Genomic DNA, 20,624 nt, shown 5'->3' with positions numbered 1-20,624 from the left:
TGGAGGATTTGTGTCAGGGCACTTCACTAACATGGAAAGATGCAAGCCGTTCATTAACACAGCTTTCCATATGAGGCAAATGCTATTTGGCATTCATTACAAATACTTGGGGCAAAGAATGAGAGCTGGAAAAACACCTCAGGCATGAGGCCCTTCCTAAATCTCATGGACAATGCTGTAGCTATCTAGAAGAGGTTTTGCTTCTGCAGGAAGCATAATGATCCACTCCTGATCATAAGAGAAACAAGATGTACAGCAGGCCTGGATTCAAAGCTGTAAAAACACTGAATGGGAAAACTGGGGGAAGTGGGGGAGGAGGAAGGCTTGGACTCCACAGTCCAAGGATCTGGTTATGGTTAATTAAATACCTTTGAATAAATGAAGAAAATCAGTTAACTGAAATAAGACTGAGCTAGGAGCAGAAAACAAATGAGAAACTTGAGATTAATAACCCCCTCAGCTCTTGATAATATTGTTCGAGGTGAACAGAGTAAAACCATCTTGAGTAAGCTGACATTTCTTTCCACAAGCTTTGAGTTGCAGGTGTCCAGGCTTCCGAGGCAGAGGAAAAAAGAACTTCATTTGCTTGAGACTCCTACACCAGCTGTTGATTCCAGGCTTTCAGCTGAGCCATGAGACCTGTCCCACTTTAGGCGTACAAGTACACTAAACTAGCTGCTTGGTGTCAAGAACCAGCACATGACACAAGACAGAAGCATTCTTAAATTATCAACGCAGACTTTCTTTTTGACAAAAGGGATATCTTGCATCTACCAGTGCAAAGCTGAAACTCCCTAGCACATACTATGCTAAAGGAGCACATCTGTTTCAGTTCATCAATGGCAGAGTCCAGCCAAGCTATATTAAACAAATCATCACTAGTGTAACATTTCCATAATTTCTGTGACAATTACTTTACTACAGAAAGCATATCTCCCCTAAGGCTTATAAGGCATCTGATTTTCTTCAGCGTTATTTCAATCACACTATATAGAGCTTATTGATGAGTGAAAGAAGCATTTGTCTCTCTGAGAAGAAATTACTTTCAAATCTCTGTTCTCCAACATTTAGTTTCTGATTTTCATCATCAGAGGAACTAATCCTGTCAGCATGTATGGAACAAGAAGACTGAAAACTTAAGTTTTTCTTGTTGTGGATTTAGCACAGATAAGAAGCTTCACCAATCTTAGAGACTATGCCTGTTCAGACACCTCAGAAGACACTGGTTGTATAAAACTGCCACACAACCAAACACCTCAGTGTTTACAGGCTGCTTTACCGTATCCTCTGAACTGAATGGCAAAACACTTATCAAGATCGGAGGTTCTGATAACTTACTCTTTCATATTTTCTCCCATCACTATCTAGAATGTGTTGCCTTTTTTGCTTATGATTTTTGGTACTGGGAGACAAAGTACAACCAGCTTACAACACTGCTGAGAAGGCAATCAATTAGTGGTTCTGTCTTCCAGAAAAGAGGGCATATTGTGCTTCCTGTTCCCCACAGCGGGATGTTGTTAGTTATGGTTTATGCAACTTATAACCCAACAGCTAAATAATAAAGCTAAAAAAGACTTTCTCAGAAAAGGGAACTCTCCTAACTTACCAGTGAACACCATTCCAAGTGTGGCACTGCTCCACAACCAAAGAAAAAAAAAAATTTACCACCATGCAAACTACTCTCAGTATGTGTTTGATAACTTCTCCCCTACTCCCAACAACAGCAGTAATACATAATTTCCTCCCTTTATTCTTCCTCAAGGCCCTAGAATTCCTGTCCAGTGCTTCTTGCAAGTTGAGAAGCCTTTCCCATCCATTATCATAGCACTCCTTATTTGGGCTAGCATAAAGATTACCTCTTCTTACGAAGGAAAAAAAGCCAAGTATTTATTACTAGTTGTTAATATTGAACATGAAGCTGTGTCTTAATGTATTTATTCTTTCAGATTCTATAAAATAAATGTTGCTTAATAATATTACTAACATCATTTTTCAGTAACTAGATACTACTATGTACCACATTGTAAAGCTACCCCCTGTGAACAAATCAACGCCTAAGACACTTGGAAACTGCACTGGCCCAAAGATAAAACAAGCATTGGAAGTACTCAGATTGTCTGGCCTCACACAGAGGATAAAAATCTTTCTACTGTTACCATTGGAGATGTCCCTGGAAATAACTGATGTTGGTGAGGTGAACATAATGACCATCATAAATAAGTACTCAGTGCAAATTCACCTTAGTTGAAATCTTGCCCTTAATGAATGTCAATGGCAACTCTGCCACTAACTAGTGGAGCATGATTTTAATTTCATATCTCCATGAAGCAAAACCAGAGCCAGATAAAACAATTCCAACATAAAAAATATGTCATTTTAGTTATTTTTTTTAGATTGATATTAAATTAGAAGGCATTACTAATGAGTGTAACACAAAAAGACACAACAGACTACAGTATTGTGCAGCGTAAGTTAACATCTTACACTATATTTCAGAGAACAATTTGCAATATGTGTAATTCAACTGAAGAAACTAAGTAGATGATAAGAAAAGCATTAAGGTAGTCAAGGACACTGCTCTTGACTCATAGTTAAGCTCTCTTTGGCTGTAAGATTTAATTTCATGATAGCTACTCTACAGCCAAAAGGATGCGCAGTCTGTACACTCTTAAGACACTACAAAACGCTCAAATTTCTTTTTGTCAATAGAAGTCAATTCAATAAACAGACCAGGAGGAATTTTAACAATGAAATGCAACTTTTAAGTGGAATCAGTTTCAGAGTCTTTACTTCAATGAAGAACATCCTAGAAAATATTAACGCTTCTAGAGTCAAGGATCCCCAGAAGCAGATTATACATGCTGTAAGAGCTGATAAAGCAATAGCACTTCATAATTTAGTATTCTTTCTTTTTTCCAAGTTAGCAGTTTAATACAAAACAACTGTCCCAAAAGTTTATTGTGATCAACGGATGGTTGGACAAACTAAGTCATGTAGCTAAAAGGAAACCTATCCAAGAGTTGAAGACAATATTAAAAAGTTCAATATTATACTGACTGTTCCCCAAGCAGAAAGAAACCAGCTTCAGAATCGCTGCCCACATTTTCTTTTTGAAACAAATATTGGCATCAGGCAATGTAGAAAAGCTGAATAAAAGCTGCTGGGTAACAAGAGCCATTTGTTTGGAGAATTAAGAAATAATGAAAGCTTGACATACTTATGTAACGTGATTAATTTATTTAAGTATAAAAGCGCTCTTTAAAAGTGTCTGTAGTGTAAAGCTAACCGGTATGAATTTTCAAAGTATATATGCACTTTTTGGAAGCTTGGTACACAGCCTAGATGCATGATTGTCATTGTCCCATGAAAACTGATTCTTTACCTACGTGATTAGAAAGTTGCACATGAAAAATTCTCAGTTTGCAAGTTATGGCTATTAAGTTATTTTAGAATTATCTCATGTAAAGAGGTTCTTGAAGGACAGGTTATTAAAAAAAATAAAAATCGGACCTACCGCTATAATATCCAGAGTGTTGTCACAAACTTTGCGAATCTCAGCATTTTTATCATGCATCAGGTCTATGAGATATGCTGGAGCCTCTGGAAAGAAACTGTTAAGGATAAAAGCTATTTTGCTGGTTTTGCCCGGGGTTCTTCCAACTGCGAATTTCATTAAGAACGGTAGTCAGGAATTTTCCATCACATGTGAAGTTCAGCAGTCTCCCCCCAACCACTCCTTTTCTTTTCTTTTTTTTTTAAAAAAAAAAAAAAATCACATTTTAAGATACACAAATATTCTTTGAAAATTGCTGAAGAAAAGTTACATGCCCCTTACAAAGAAAATACATTCTGATCAATTACAGGAAATCCACGCACCTAATGTCTTAGTCCAAAAGGCATAGATACTATATGATGGTTTAATCTTTTAAGACTGTTACTTTTGTAATCTTTAGGGAGTTTTCTTGTTTTAAAAAAGGCTTCCACTGTATTTTTCTCAAAAATATTGAAGATAAGCTATTGTGCAAACGACAGCATTAATACTAGTCCTGTCCAATTTGAGTGAGAAAAGCATTGTTCAAATGTTGGTGCTTTATCATTACAGATATAAAAAGATGCAATTATTATTATTATTTTCTCAAGCTAGCCACCTAGAAGTCCAAACAGGAGACAAAGAACATCATCCCAAATGGTTTCTTAGATATTCCACAGAGCTTAAAGGATAAAGGATATTAAGAAGTAGTTGTACTGTTAGCAAAGTAATCACTAAGCTGTTATCCCTACAAGGGCTTGATTCAACCTATTCTTCATGTTTCAATAAAATTTAACATTCAGTTAAGGCCCACAAAGACAACTAGTGCCTCTTTCCACAGTTTTCAGACCATCTGAATGAGCTTAACATCAGCAGTGATTGAAAGAATAAGTAGTAAAGAATGAATAGGTACCATACAAAAAAACTGAACAGATCCATGACAGGAAGAAACAAAAGAACAGATTTAGTCATCAACAGACAGGTGAAAAAGGGAGAAAGAGGAAAGCTAGGAACAGAAATCAAAGTCTCCCCAGAGGGAAGAAGATGGGAGACTCACGCCAAACATAATATTCAAATAACACTTAGATTGACGAAAAATACAGAGCAGGCATTATTTATGTTGTCTATACCGATACAAGAAAGAACGCTATTAAGTATTTTAATGCACCTAACCAGACTATACAACATACATGGATAATGCTGCAGTGCAAGAAGTTTGTCTATGCTCTACGTATGTTTTTTTGTGGACTATGATTTTGACTGATTTGCAAAACAAATTCAGATTGGATAGGAACTAATGTGTCACCTGGTCCAGTGATCCCCCTTCCTACCTCCCTCCCTGTTTCAAAGCAAACTAACTTTTAATCTTTACTATTAATCTTGCTGTCCCTCTACATGCCTAGGCTGCTTAGGTTTTCTCTTCAGCTAAAATAAACCATTTACAAAGAAACCTCTGAGATCAGGAGGTTTATGCAAGAGAAATATAGGCTGAATAACAGCGATGGCAAATTAAGTGCTGTAATTCTAGATGTTTAATCTTTAAAAAGATACGGGTTTCCTTGATAATGACATCTCTGGTGGCTTGGTGGAAGACCATCTGATAAAACACGTAGATGATCTGGCAGACAAACTCATCATCTTCCTGTTGAGCTGCAAGGAAAAAAAACACCCGCATTTTCAGATCTCACACTAGAAACTCTTGATGCTTAGAGAAAACCCAGCTCTTTCACGTCAGCTAGACAGTTCAGCGGTATGCATGAGGCTTCGCCTCCTGACAACACAAAAATGAGCGTTTTCTTCCCTGCTCCAGTCAAGTAGAAAGACCACAGATTGCAGCAAGAGCTATGGAGGTGTGGGAAAAATCACATCTATTAGACCACAGTCAGTATCTAACAAGAACGGAGTGATCGCTCCTCCTTTCAGTATACAAAACACCTACCCCTGCCTTGCAAGAGAAAATGAATGGTGCATTCAGTTACAGCACAGCTACGTAAACTACACTTCTCTGAAAAACAAGACCTAAAGTCAAACATGGCAATATACCATTTAGAAGCTCAATGAGTGCCGGGATGATTCCAGATTTAGCCAGCAGAGCAGCGCAAGAGTCATCCATAGAAACTGTTCCAATCATTATCACCACTTCTAAAACAAGGTCATCTTCTGCAGAACCTGGTAAGTCAGAAGGCAGAAGTTATTACCTCTTAGAAATTCTTAATCTTGTGGCAGTTGTGCATTTAACTGTAGACATGATTCTGTTCTTCAGTGCTATGTTTCCCCAAACAATCACAAATTATAAAGGTAAACAGACTCTACTCTGAAAGAGCGCTCTAAGTATTCTTTGAAAGACTCTACTTTGAAAGACTAAACAAACTTTCTACACACCTGGTTTTAGTTTATCCTTGAGGTATGGAACCAGTTTGTACTCTTTTAGCACAAGTTCCCAGTCCAGATCTGGTAATGTCAAATTTGCAAGTGTTCCCAGGCATTCAATCACAAATTCCTCTTCTTCATCATTTGATATTTGAGCTGCTAAATCACCAACATAATCCTAAAGAAAACACAGCAACAAACATTACAGGTGAATAATCTGGGGTTCTGAAGAACTCACAATTTGGTCAAGTCAAAACTAGTTCTCAAAAGAACACTAAGGAGACTTTTCTCCTGAAATGAGGGCTAATAAGGCAGTTTTAGTTCCATCTGAAGAATAATCCAAGAAAATATTTCAGCATTCTTCCTCTCCATCCCCTCATTTTCAAGAAATCTAGATCATTTGGTTCAGATGTTCCAAAAGTAGCTACTACACACACAGTTTGAGAAAGCTGTTAAAAAATAAGGGAAAAGATAGCAAACACCATGCTGCGTTAATGACAGTAATGGAGACCTCTTCCTAAAGATTTTAAGAAATAGGTACAAGATTTTTCTGGGGACATGAACAAGGGAATCGTGGATTCTACTTACTAATTCCATACTGCTTTAAATCAATTTGATACTCAGTCCTCATTTTAATAGTATGTTTAAAATTTCCACAGTTAGGATGTTGTGTTTCCCCCCATTCTTTTGAAAGGGCAGCTTTACATGGTTAACTGAATATTAAGCAGTCGAAATTTTAAAATATGCACTTATACAAAACACTTGGCACAGTGAAAAAAAATACATTATTTTGCCCTCTAGCTCTAAAAGCAGAGATTTAGGATAACCTTTAACTGCTATGATGTGCACCCCAGCAGTAGGGTTTTTTTTGTTTGTTTGGGGTTTTTTTTGTTTGCTTCTTTTAGCATGTTTGTTTTGGAACAGGGACTTATTGGACACAGCTTAAGTTCTGTTTTCCCTGTAGTGAGGGATCCAAACCCTGATCTACCAACTGAGATAGCCTTATAAAACAAAACATAAATCAACCCATGACAGCCAAGAAAACAAACTGGACACCCTGTAAAGACAAAACACAGCAGCTCTCCAAAGCCAGTCTTTTCCAGTAGGAAGAATCAGAGATCACATTAGTACTTACAATAAACAGGCTTTTAGTTGGCCCATCATGTTGTGAAATATTCCTGATCATCTTCATTAACAATGGGTCCTTAAATTTCAAAGCCCGCTTCATTAGCATTTTCAAACCATTTCCTGAAAGGAAACAAACACTCAGGAAATCCTCCAAATAAAAAAAATGAGGAAAGTAATGGCCCAAATACCACCACCACACACACACAAGAAAACAGCTTTAACTTTTAAAAGTTTAAAAGGAAAAAGTGAAGAATCTAGACAGGACTTATTTCTTCTTCCAAGTATCAGTTGAAATGAAAAGACCTGCTCTGTATAAATTCCATAGCTTCTCCAAAACAACAACTATGACCATATGTACTAGTGGGACACTTAAAAAGTCAAAGAAATAACTAAATACTTCAGGTGTGCTTAGTTATTTATTCTGACCAAGAAAGGTTCTAGATCCAAATCATTATCCTGTCATCAAGTGCAGTTAGTGGAGATACAGCACAGCTGTTGGTACTAGCTCAGAGACTTCGAACTCCACAGAATAGATACATTGTAATGGTTTCAAGAGTATTTACCAGTCATGGAGATTATTACCTGGGAATACACATAAACAGATCTGAAGTACTTGATCGCACAGGGCAAGTCCCACAATTATCATTATGTTTCCAAAATATTGCCTTGTCTATCTAATACGTGCTACTGGCTTGAATTTCATTTGTACCTTTAATATAAAATTGGATCTCCCCACTCCCCCTTCTACAGAGCTCTGCACAGATTTTTAAAGTGGAATTGTGGCCACAGAATCCATTGAAATCAATTGTCCCTTCTGAAGTTTAACAATTTATTGCAGTAGTTCATGGTGAAAACTTTGAGCACAAGTGAAAATTAGAGCTACTGAATAATAACATTCCCCTTAAAACTGTCAGTATGAAAATAACAAAGCTTTAAAAGCAATCTAGAGAGCTACCGAACGAAATGCAGAACCCATCTATACCGCATAACAAAATACTAGAACCCAAAAGATGCTAAACGGAAAAAAAAAAGTAAAGATGCAACTAAACAACATCACTGTGCTATTAATTTGGCAGGTGAAACACTGACTAGCTGAAAATGGATTTTAGACACCAGGTAGAACTAAATCTTGATCTCTCCATACAGCCACAGCTTCCCACAGTAATGTCCATCAGTGTGTTTTACAGAACTACATGCACATGAGAGATGCGGGCATGCATGGCTACTCAGTGTCACTCCTGCCACCAAGAACAATTTTGGGGCCATTTGCTTGCAATCATTGACCAAACAGGTGCATTTTATTTTTTAAAATACATATACATTCATAAATAACTCAAATGTATGCAATTTATATATGAAAGTATATATAAAAATATATATATAAAGTGTTGCCATCTCCAAGAAAACAGTAAAATCTCAGTATGCTTACCTTCACAGATAAGTTGTACATTTCTTTTGTTAGCAGCCAGGTTAATACAGAAAGAAATAAGTTCCAGGTCAACTCGCTCATCAGGACATTCAAAAAGCATCTTCATTAACTACCAAGAAACACAAGCACACTTAAGTCATTCATCTTTCCAACGCATTAGAAGAGTAATGTTATGATGTAAACTACAGCAGCATTTTTTTTTTTTTAATTAATATTCAGCATTTCTACAGGAACAGTAAAATTATAAAGGTCAAGGGCACAAGATGTACAGTTCTATTATTTGGGGATAACAATGCTTATAAAGTGCCAAAAACGGACGTCACTCATCACCTTAAATTAACTTGGGTTAGTTACATTTTATTGCTAACATGGACATTTTCATTTTTACTGTTTTTTGAAAGTTGTGAAGGGATAAATTTGTTTTGAAAATTTAGATAGACTTAATATAGGAACCAGCCCCCCCCCGCCCCTTAGTTCCACAGAAAGTCTGATTGATACCTGGACTCTAAACAGATACTTAATTGCAGAATAATTCCAGTACTATTTTGCTTTAAGATTACTCCTTGACAGGTAAATTAGCTGTATCTGCAGCAATGTGCTTTATCTTTACAGCTTCCATTGCTAGAGCTGAACACTGCTAAATAACAAAGACTGAGTCCTATTCTTTTGGAAACGGGACAGAACAACTTGGGTTAACGTAAGTAGACAATTGCCTATAACCACGTCGCAACTGTTTAGTAAGTTTAGTAAGTGAATTCCCAGATGATTTCTTAGGCAAATAATCTATGGATTGCCATCATTTTATATACCTGGCACCTGTATTGTCCATTACATCACAGGCTATCTATCTAGCCTCGTTTTCTTCAATATGAACATTTTTTGAAATGGCATATTAAATAATCAAACACGACTCAAATACATCCATTCGTTTTTCTCTGTTTCCATCCACGGCAGACAAGTTGCATGGCTTACTCATTGAAGGGCTGCAGGTCGTCACCCTATTTGCGCCTAAAACCTGCTCAGTTCATAAGACACATCAAGATTATAATGCAAAGCAGCGTGATGACAAGACTGAGATTACTGGAACTAGAAACAACTGAACCTAAAAATAAGCGGGACATAAGGTACAAAAAAATGTAGCTCAGTTTGTGTCAAAAGAGGGTGGGGGAAGAAGAAAGCAACAACTAATCATTAAGTATTTGTGTGCTTGCCCCCTGGTGGAAAGACAGTTTATAATGCATTAAAAACTAGAGAAAGTGGGTGAACAACCCACTTAGAGGAAAAAAAGAAACAATAGGATTGCAGGAATTTCACTCCGAAGTATTTTAGTACAGTAGTTTGGTATGTTTATCTATTATCAGATAGCAGGCTGTTGTTCCAAATGGACCCAAATAAAATAAAATAGAATAAATTATGTTACAACATAAATTATTAATCTTTTGGGGGGGGACTTTCATGTTCCGATTTAAAAGCTATCATTGATTTCTTCCTCCCTTTCTTAAAAAGGTAGAATCAGATTTCCCTAGGCTGTTTTAAGAACTTATAAAATCCCTAGTTTATTAAATCCGTAGGCCTGACAGTCACATAAAAGTGAATTAACCAGAGAAGAAAGTTGCCACTTAACAAGTAGAACATGAGCATTCCAAAATCACCCCCTGCAATTCTTCTGTTACAAAACCTTTAAAAACAGATTTTTAAAACCGTTCAAATAATTTGAAGGGAAACATTCTCATTACTTACACAATACAAAATCTGTGGAAATTAGATGTTTAACAAGATGGGATTACACTGTTAATTACTGAACTACTTCTCTATAAAAAGAAAAAATATATCCAGTTTCAATTAAAGCTGTTCAAATTTTAAAATAATAGTTTCGTACAAGCTCCATGTTTCCCATTATGTCTTCATTTAATTTGATTGCTTCTTGTGCCACTTCAAAAGGAAGAGTAATTGCTGCCAAATAGGAAATATTAAAATTAAATTTGTTCTGCTTTTACTATGTCCATTGTCATCTTTTACTGATTTAACAGGAAGGCAGTAAAAAGACTGCAGCATGTGCAATGAAGAGGCAGTAGTGTTCAATCAGACAAGTCCCATATTGAGTATCAGATACCACAGACCAGGACTGAAATCACTGTGTCTAGACTCTCTGGCACCTGCCTTCACTTATTTACCAGTGACCAGAGGCCAACCCCCACAGCTCTCTGTTCACATACACCTCTGTCCAACCCCCTCCCCAAGCCCAGCTCAAACATCTTTGAATGATTATGCCAGAACTGCATGCCTCAGGAATCTCTCCTGACCGGCTACTCCCTAACTCTGCTGTTTGAAGTGATGCTCTGGTTTCTGAACTTCAGCAGATAATGGCGGACAGGAGCAAAGGGTGCTGTCAAGAGAGGACGTTTACCAGCATTAAGCTGAAAAGAAGCTTATAGATCAAAGAGGGGCCAAACAGGACAACCGTGGTGGAAAACATGTGGGTAGCTGCAGAGAACCTCGCACGCTGCTCTGCGGTAAAATATTAAATATCACCATGACATCACTGCCGAACCATGCCCTTTGATTGGCCAGGTTATTACCAATAAAGGCTTTTATAAGCATCTGGATGGCATTTGCACCTATTTAAACAAAACACGCATTGCTGAGGTCTAAACAAGAATGAACTGTTAATACTCACTTTTAACTGTTACTAGAATAGCACCCACTAACTCCTGCAATCCACAAGGATGTTTACCTGGGACAGCATGCGCAAACCCTTGTCAAGCACTTTGCCTGTTCAAAATGACAACGGGGGATGGATTTTCCAATCACTTTCTACAACAGCTAAACATTCATTATTGAGTATTTGCCAGCTTAGATGTACACCTTTCCTCAAAAGGAAACAAACCCACAGAAAGGCACATACTGGTATTGAAAAGAGAATTTGGTTTTCCAGGGCAGAATCAGGTGGCAGGGAGTCCTTTTAAAAAGGTTGTTTTTTCTCCTGATGCCTTATCCCCTTCCCCATGTTTTCTGCTATCTCAGTCTTCCTTAATAACTATCCTAATTTTGAACATTCATTAATAAAATTTAAGCTCTGGTTGTCCAGCTTGTCCCTTTTGAACAGTTGGCAGATGTGATCTGTGAATAATTACAGTGACCACCAAAGCATCAATAGCCACAGGTGTCCTTTGAATTTTGTAGTTTTAGCCAAAGTCCAACGAAGGCAGCGGACTTGTTTCCTGCTCTAGTCTTTGGACACAGCTCTGTGAGCACTAGTTTAAGCAGTTACTGCCTATGAGATCAACAATATTCACCGAAGTGGAGTATGATATCACCGAAGTTTCCACAGCTCTTTACCTTTGGCTCTGGGGGTCTAAGAGCCATGCCAAGATTCCCTGAAAGCACGTCATAAGCGAGCCCTGAAACACGGTGCAGGAATTCTGGTTTGGCCAGTAACTGCCCAGAACAAAACAGCTCCCTTATATCACGCGAACGTCTTAATATATAGTTGCTTCTCGTGGCAGAAAAGGCAGTCAGCAGGATGTTTACAAGACCATTTTGTGACACATACTAGTCATTCCCACCAGTTCTCCCCCCTCTATTCTCCAAAATCCTCCTGTATTTGGAAAAACATCACCATTTTTGTCATGAGATAATGACCAGAAATATTCTGAAAATTTTCCATGGCAACTTCCCATTCTGGACGTATTTTATGTTAAAAACATGTTTGGCAGGAAAGAAGATATCGTGGTGCAATTCTGAAAAAGCTACCAGAGAACTTTTACACTTATGCAACGCAGGCTCTCTCAACTCCAGCCTCATCGGGACTGAGAAAAAGATCAATAAAAGAGGATTTGGTATTTGTTAAAAAAAAACAAACAAACAACAAAACACACAAAAACCAAAACCCCATAATATTGTGTTTATGCCTGGATCAAAGACTATGACTGGAGACAAAATGTTATGCAACAAAGTGTAGCCTGAAAGATTAGTTAAGAGCCTTCCATAGCCTTCAAGTCTCTCCTGTTGTACATGCCTGTAGTTGGAACAGGAATTGTCATGTAGCAACATAACACTGCTTGGCTGGTTTCCAGTTCATATCCTGTAATACTGGAGACGTTGAAATTTTGATACCCAATGGGATCAGGAAAGAATGCCTTCTAAAACTGCAAAGGAAATACTTTCCACAAGGTTCCCTAAGGACCTGCTGCGCACGAGCTTTAATCTCTTTCAAGCATTCCTGATCTTCTGCAGCAATTCATCAGGTCACCTGTATTTTTAACCAATTCATTTATGCAGCTCAAGCGTTAGCAGCACTGACAGAGAATGTGTCGCCTATCCTTTTTCTGGGCACCATCAGAAGACAGCGAGAACAGTCAGACCGCCCGATGAGCAGTTGGTTCACTACCGACTCAGCAGCGTCGTGGTTGTTCCCACTTTCACCTGTGGGTGTCAGTGTGAGCTCTGCTATGAGTAAGGAAAAGACGTGCAGAGGAACAGATGTATTTTAACCATCTCATCACATATAAAAGCACATACCTGTGGGATACAGTCTGTGTATGCAAACATTGATTTAAAGCGATCATCCATGCTTATGTGATACAGAATACACATTGCAACTTGTTTGTAGTTTTCATTTGCTAGAAGGAGGAAAAAAAATCCGTATTAATAGAAGCCTAGTATTTTAGGTGTTGTAACACTTAAAAAGGGGAAAACAAAAAGCACAAAAATCCTAGCTAACAGAGGGAAAAATTAAATCGGAAATGCAACATTAATGAAAGTGTCTTGCCTGGCCTATCCAAATGAACCACATATCTGTGCAAAGAGGGGAAAAAAGGAAATGCTAACTACTCCCTCTCTCCCCAGCACCTCAAAACACTTCCTTAACCCAAATTTGCAAGGAATGTATTTTGAGAAAGGAACACTTAATAATGACAAGCCACCCAGAGAAAGCCTTCGTCAGCTTCCAGCTAGGAAATTAAATACCAAATGTAATGCCGATTTAGCTGTGGATATTCCTGTTGAAAAAACAAGCTTGTCTCAAAGTGAAATGATAAACAATGTACCGATGCCCGAGAGAAAGATAAGAACTACCAGTAAAGTGTTGTAGAAGGAATATAGTTCCCTTCAAGTAAGTCACATAATGATTGTTTTATTATCCTAAATGATAACATTATCCTGTGGGTACCTTTTGCGTTTCATACATCTCAAAACCAACATTAGTATATTTTCACATTAATACTTACCAAAGAGAAAAAGATTCTCAAGAAAATTTGGGGCAGTTGATGTGAGTAGGCTGTGCAGTATTTAACTGAAAGGTTCTATAAAACCAACTTAGACAAACGTACAAATGTTTAAGAACAACACAGATGAATTTGATCCTGACTCACTGCTGAAATCTGGAATGAGCATTCCCTTGAGCTCTCCTCTAGCCCTGCATTAGCAGGATACTGACTATATATGGGATAAAATATTCATCTGAACATGTATTTTAGCTAGACCAGGATGTAATAAGCTCACCAACTCAGAATTTACACACAGTTCTTATACAACTGATCAGAAATATCCTACCTCCCACTTCTATTTAAGCTAAGTTAGAACGTATCTGTTTAACACTTTGGCAAAGCATCAAGACCTCAAACAGCAACAAATACAGCTACATTTTTCCTCTGCATACATCATTGGGAGCTGGAATTTCCTTTAAGCAGCAAGGATATGATGCCTTTATCCTGACAATGTACATTCATGCCTTTTTTCAACATTGAATTACCAAAAAGACCCATGAAACCCTTCTGGCAGTTGCCACACGTCAGTGAAATATTCTTTCCCATGCCAAACCTAAAAACATAGCTGACCTTTCAGATTCTTCTGCATTCTTACCTGTTTGAAAAAAACATGACTTGTATCACAACCTTCCAACACACTTAACAGCTGGAGAAAGTATAATGCCCAAATTTGAAAGCTACTCTGGCTTTTATTAAAATAAAAGCACAGACAACACTATAGTTGCTAAAGCATACACGCTCTGTTTTAAGCAAAATGAAGTGTTTATTATCTTTTGGGCTTCTCTTGTGACTGGTGATCTTACCTACCTATTCACTTGTGGTGACATTGTAAATCCAACAATTACATGAAAAAAAAGCTTCCCATACATCCAGCTAAAGGCTTCTGCTAAGCAAATACAAAATTTTTAAGAGTAAATTATGCCTTCAATTTCATGGGTCTAGGAAAAAAAAAAAAGAGCCATTTACACTGCTCTTAACACATCTTCCCATGCCTCCTTAAGACTCGAACATCAAGACTCAAATTTAGGACTCAAATTACAATTACAGTTTGCTGGACAATGCAGGAAACACTATGTGAAGTAAAAGGTACGCCAGTATAAAACGGAGGAAAGTTGGCTTCCCAGAACAGCAACAGGAAAAACAAACTAGATTGTAGTTGGACCAGACCTTCAGCAGGTATGAACTGGCAAGCAGTCAACAAGAACGATCCTTACTTTATATCTGTTTAACCTCTGTCCTTCATGGGGTTTTTTCCTCCTTATTTTTGCAAGCTTCACTTGTGCTAAGATAAAGCAACAGCTAAGATACAGTCTTAGATTTGGTAGCAACAGCAGTTTCCTGCTATTTGGCAATATTGGTAGCTTATTTTCAAACAAAATAGTCTACTATAGCAGCAAAGGCCTTCTGTTTTTTGAGAAGAAACTCTTTGCGTTATTTTCTCTCCCCTTTTTTCAAAGGTCCAGCCTGTCACAATAAACCTTCTGATGCCTAAACACCACCCTGGCTATCAGTGCTGAATGACAGCACTGCGTCAGTTTCTAAACTACCAAAAAATCATCAAAAAGACCTAGATACTCAATCTAAAGTGTGAAGAGTATCTAGAATTCAAATCAATTTATTTTATCTGAATGAACTCTTAAAGAGGTGGGTTTTAATGACCGGCACTTACACACATACATTTCTCCCAAAGTATGTTCCATAAGGCAGATTTCATGACACACAACATGCAAAGACAGCTTCAAAAATAGTTTCAAAAAGAAGAGCTGAATTTAAATTCCTTCTTGCTGTGAAGTTAACGGACCCATTTTCCCTGAATTCCCCCGTCCTAATGGCAACACAGGAACAGAGAAGGATCTAGAGCGTTTAAGTCATAGGCACTTACTGCACAGGCTCAGCAAAGAAGTATTTTTCAATTGTGAACAGGGAAAAAAACCAACCTGAATTCTACTAACTTGAAGATGAAAATAAACTACAGAACTAAAGCTAAAAGAAAACAGTGTGTAACTTAACCAGCTTTCAAGTAGTTAATGGTGTATGCAATTTACATTCAATTTCACTTTAATTTCCCAGAAAGAAACAAACTTCAGGCTGATCTCTGTCAGTTTCACTATCCCACTTTCCCTATGAAAGCACTTCAGTGGAGAACACAGCAGAACCTCCTGAATTTTTTTCAGTTCTTATGCAAAACAGTGGCAACTCATGATCCAAAGAATCAAACGCTTCAGGAAAATCAAGATGAGGCGGTTGTTTCTAAGCACAGCCAGTATGATTTAATGCAATTGTTAATCTTGTGCTCAATTAGGAAGCATACAGCCTATTGGAAAGTTGACTGGAAACCATGCATAACTAGTTTGTCGAAGATCAGGAAGAGGACAGATTCAACAGCTACGGTGTTTTAAACACTAAGCATCATCTTGCAGGCTGAAGATTGTATAAAAGGGTAAGAAGGGACAGACTGTTTGAAAAATCCACCAAGCCAAATGCTGTCCTTTTATATAGGGACTTCCAAAAAGATGAACTGGCAGTTATTGACTATTACTTGAATATGTCAGTACCAAGATTACTTTATTATTATTATTTTATACTCATCTGAATGCTAGTGAATAAAGCCTTAAGTCAATCATTGTTTAGAGTTGTGGCTGTAAAAATTTCAAACTCTGCCCCGTACCTGGCTGGAGAACAGCTTTCCAAAGCATGGAAGCAGTACCTTTTCTGCTATTTTTGACCACTACCGAAGGCCACACATGAAAAAAGCAGACATTGCAAGAAAGACTTCCTTATGACTTGGTACAGTAGGCATCAATTATTCCCTTAACTAGAAAAAGCAAGAGAAAGAAAAGAAAAAACAGATCGCTGCCAAACGTGTTCATAAAAATCACCAAAGTTTTGGTGGGTTGCCAGAAAGTTGTGGCCTACAAATGCTGGTAGTTTTGAGCATCAAGCTTTTTATGACTGAAGGTGGAATAGCCAAATGGCCTAAAGCAGTAAGGGCAGCCCTGGAAAATAATGGCCTAGTCATTATGATTCTTCTGGCATTTATGGCAATAAAACATGAATCATAATGAACTCATTGGATATTAAATGTGGGGGTCACGAGTACTTTGATAGGATTTCCACAAGAATTTACCATTAATTAACCAAATAATTATTTGAAAGTGTTACTGAATTATCCTTAGTTCTTATACAGCCATTCCAGAGAAATTGGTCATTCCCAGCTGAGTGCAGTTAATGCCTTAACAAACCGGTCATTAACTGCAGTTACTGATTTTGTGGGAATTATTGTGTTATAAAATACACTCAACAGTTTATAGAAACAATACTTAGATTTTTTTTGCAGCTGTAGTTCAGCTGGAGCAGCTGGGATGGAAAAATATCAGGTCCCTCGGGCTGTTTTCACAACTAGTTTTCTGCAAATTAGAGAGGGAAATAAATACATGATGGGTTCTGAGTTCAAAATGGCTTCAGATTTTTAGCCTTTGAACATTAATAAAAAGCCATGTGCCAGTTCTGTGGACCAACGCCTGAACTCCATGTCTCATTCTTACTAAGGTTAAAGATCTAAATGGTACTAGTAGCAGAAACTAAAGAAAAAAAACCAAAAACGATTTCTTGATCACAAGATCAGGTCCTACATTTTGGTTGAGTTTGTGAGCTTAAAATGAAAAAATCCTCCATTAGCTCCATGATAAGGAAAGAAAAACCCTAAAGCTGTAAACACAAAATGCCCATCTGAGTTGCAGCAGCAGCGTTCAGCTTTCAAACGCTAAAGTAAAAATGAGAATATAAATTATGGACTAAATTATTCAAATATAACACTATCAGTAATTCAAGTAGCCATAATTTCTAACAGAATCATCAATGTCTCCACCTTAGATATGAACTATACCCTATCCAACTCATGTGCAAAACATTAACTACACTAAATCAAAAACAGAACACAAAGGTAATACCTATTAAAATGGCAGAGTGAATCTTTGTTTCAGTTTCAAACTCTGATACTCTCAAGTCAAGTCTGCTGTAGGATTGGGCATGGAGGGATAAGAACATCATAAACTGAATATCAGATCTATACACCCATACTGCTGTCAGAAAACATTGAAATCAAGAGTTTATTCAATGTATTATAATTAGCAGCGATCTTAGGAAAAAAGTGATAGAAACGTATCTCTGCTTACCTCTATACCATGTTATTCCTTGCAAACAGCTCTGAAACAGTGGGACTAAGTTACTCCATGTGTGGTTTAGACACATACCGGTTTGATTTACACACGTAAATATAAATCATATTGGATATATCAGTTTATTTTATCAAGAACCTGAAAGAATTTTCAAATCTGCTCATACTCAAGGAGATCAGGTATTGTAAATAATACATTATGATATTACATACTAATAACCCCTCCTGTGCCACCTTTATGTTATTTGAAACTGGCTTCATACCATAAGCCTAACTTAGAACCCTGATTTTGCCATGGTTGAGTTTTTTGGGGGTTTTGTTTTTTTTTTTGTTTGGGTTGGGTTTTTTTCTTCCCCCAAAGAACTAAGTACATGCCACATCTGAAATACGGCTACAATTTATTTTCTAGAAAACAAAGAAGAAATTACAACGATGAATCCTAAGCTAAAGGACTAATAAATGACTGATTTAGGTTGAGTTATTTAATATTACAGCCATAGGCAAAAATGAAGCTGCACATCTGGAGCCCCAGGCTCAATTTCTTTGCCTGGAACTCTATCCAAGACCAACCGAAAAATATACAGTAATCATCTCACTGCAGTATTGCTGGTTGTAAAAGACAACAAAGCATAGCCACTGGGTAGACAACATACTGATAAATTTAGTCCTTTTTTGAGGCTTGATCTTCCTACAGAAAAACAACCATTTTTGTTATTTAGATGTCCTACAAACATTCATACTCTAACTCATACACAAAAATTGGAAGCTGATTGGTTATAATATCCCATATACTGCACAACCCAGCAATAAATCTATTAGAAGTTCAGATTAGAGAGGAAACAGGATGCAATAGGATTATCCATGAAGGAAGAAGATAAAGCTACTTCTCTTTTCTCCACAAAAGAAAAACGTTTTGGGTTAGGCTATGACCAAAGAAGAAAGCAAGAGACAGAAAAAACATTAACTACTGTTATTACAAGAAACTGGAAACTAGAAGAGGTGGTTCTTAGTTTGAATCAAACTAAGAAACACCTACTTCCAGAGTAGGTGGAAAAAATTCCACACAAAGCTGTTCCTTCAGAAGTCTCCACCAAGATACATAGATGAAATGCAATACAATTAAATTTAAGTTTATAGAACATGCATAATTTTTTGCCATATCTGCACTATATTTCATTAAACTACATCAACTGCTCCAATTACAATTACTAGAAAATATTCAGGCTGGTCTAAAAACACCCTTCCAATCTTCTTGTTTGGAATTCAGTGAGAAAGGAAAAAGGTGTAGGTTTTCCATGTTCCTGGCTCTGTGGGTACACAGCCCCACAGCAGAGCAGCCTCAGTTCTGAATGGATGGTACAGCTACATTTCAAAATGCTCCTGCTCAAAGGAGGGAAAAAAACCCACAATGCAGGATGCTACCTTTTACTTTGAGAAAGGGATGATTCACTGCATTGAAGTGTAAATTGTTTTTACCCATGTTTTGAAGGTGCTGAAGTTCAAAGCTGAGGTTCTAAAACTAGAACTTAGTTTCTTTCTACTAAGCCCAAAAAGTAGGGTTAAATATTGGTCAAGCTTTTCAGTCTTCCAGATTACAAGAATTAAGCTTCGTATTATTCAAGAGATACTGTTCCTGTGGAAGCACCAGCATACTCTTACTGGCAAAGTCTTGGAAGAAAGGCAAACAATTCAATTGTATTCTTCTTATTGTGAATACATTACAGTTTTGTTATTTAAAAAGTCATTCACTGATGATCTACAAGTTTCTCACAGATCTGATAGCTTTTCCAAAAGGAATAAGACTACATTTGAGGCCTCAGCCTCACAAAGAAAGTTTTGCTCTATGCAATGAGACTACTCAAATATGTAAAATTATAACCCATCCTGCAAAGCATCTGTATGTCAGAGACCAAAGGAATAGAAATTGATTGTATAGAGATATAACAGCACTATACTCATTATAGTGCAATACATTTTTATGTTAGCATATCTGTTCCCCTATCAACTCCAAGGGTCTGAAGATAATACTATCAACTGACAAAGGATTTCTCACCTTAGCAACTGCAGACACGAGGAATCTGCAGTTGGTCTCCTGCACTGGAAAAGAACATCTGAGAAACTCTTAGATAAACAGCAGAAACTTGTGAGTTAAAATTTCCAAAAGGGAAAGTGGATTGTAACCTTCGCCCTTATGTCTGAACTTGTAAAAGCCTCAGGATCCATGGGACTACTACATCTCCAAATTTTTCCATATGACCCTTGGAGACCATCCCTTTGCCTGCAGATTTCACAAAGACTCTGGAAAAGGTGCTCCTCTTTCTTCTACCTTGGGCCTCATACAGGCTTCACGACGATTTTACCACAGATTAGCAAGACTAGCATCAGTGCCCCACTCCTCCTTTATGGAGATTTTCCAAGAAACTAGAGCTGGTTGTTTCTGTTGTGTCATTCTTTAGGCATCCAAGTTATGCCCTGTAAAGCTTTCAGATGTCAACAGTTCACACAGAAGACTAGATATACTTTTTATTTTAAGTATTGATTTGCTCTTGGAATATGCAAAGAAAGAATTAAAAGAATTCAATTAATTATGTAGTCACATAATGTAAGCTTTCTACCCCACGGTAGAAAGGGGATCCTTCCCATTCATCAGTTTAGTGAATTTCCAACAACTCAGTCCCCTCATCTTTAGATTGCTGCCATCTCTCCACTCCTGCCCTTCCTGCT

The 20,624-nt window shown here is 37.4% G+C and overlaps 1 protein-coding gene across 1 annotated transcript in view; it reads right to left on the bottom strand.

Moving 5' to 3' along the window:
- Positions 1-20,624, bottom strand: part of KIFAP3 (kinesin-associated protein 3) — a 67,351-nt gene that overhangs the window by 29,626 nt on the left and 17,101 nt on the right. Inside the window, 7 exon segments of the mRNA XM_009892824.1 lie at positions 3,515-3,600; positions 5,081-5,179; positions 5,573-5,698; positions 5,882-6,077; positions 7,035-7,147; positions 8,457-8,565; positions 12,978-13,078. Coding sequence (XP_009891126.1) covers positions 3,515-3,600; positions 5,081-5,179; positions 5,573-5,698; positions 5,882-6,077; positions 7,035-7,147; positions 8,457-8,565; positions 12,978-13,078 — 830 coding nt within the window.

Source organism: Charadrius vociferus, unplaced genomic scaffold, assembly GCF_000708025.1.
Source record: "Charadrius vociferus isolate BGI_N301 unplaced genomic scaffold, ASM70802v2 scaffold39, whole genome shotgun sequence".
Classification (NCBI taxonomy): Eukaryota; Metazoa; Chordata; class Aves; order Charadriiformes; family Charadriidae; genus Charadrius; species Charadrius vociferus.
The sequence above is the reverse complement of the archived record's forward strand: the minus strand, read 5'-3'. Positions and strand labels throughout refer to the sequence as shown.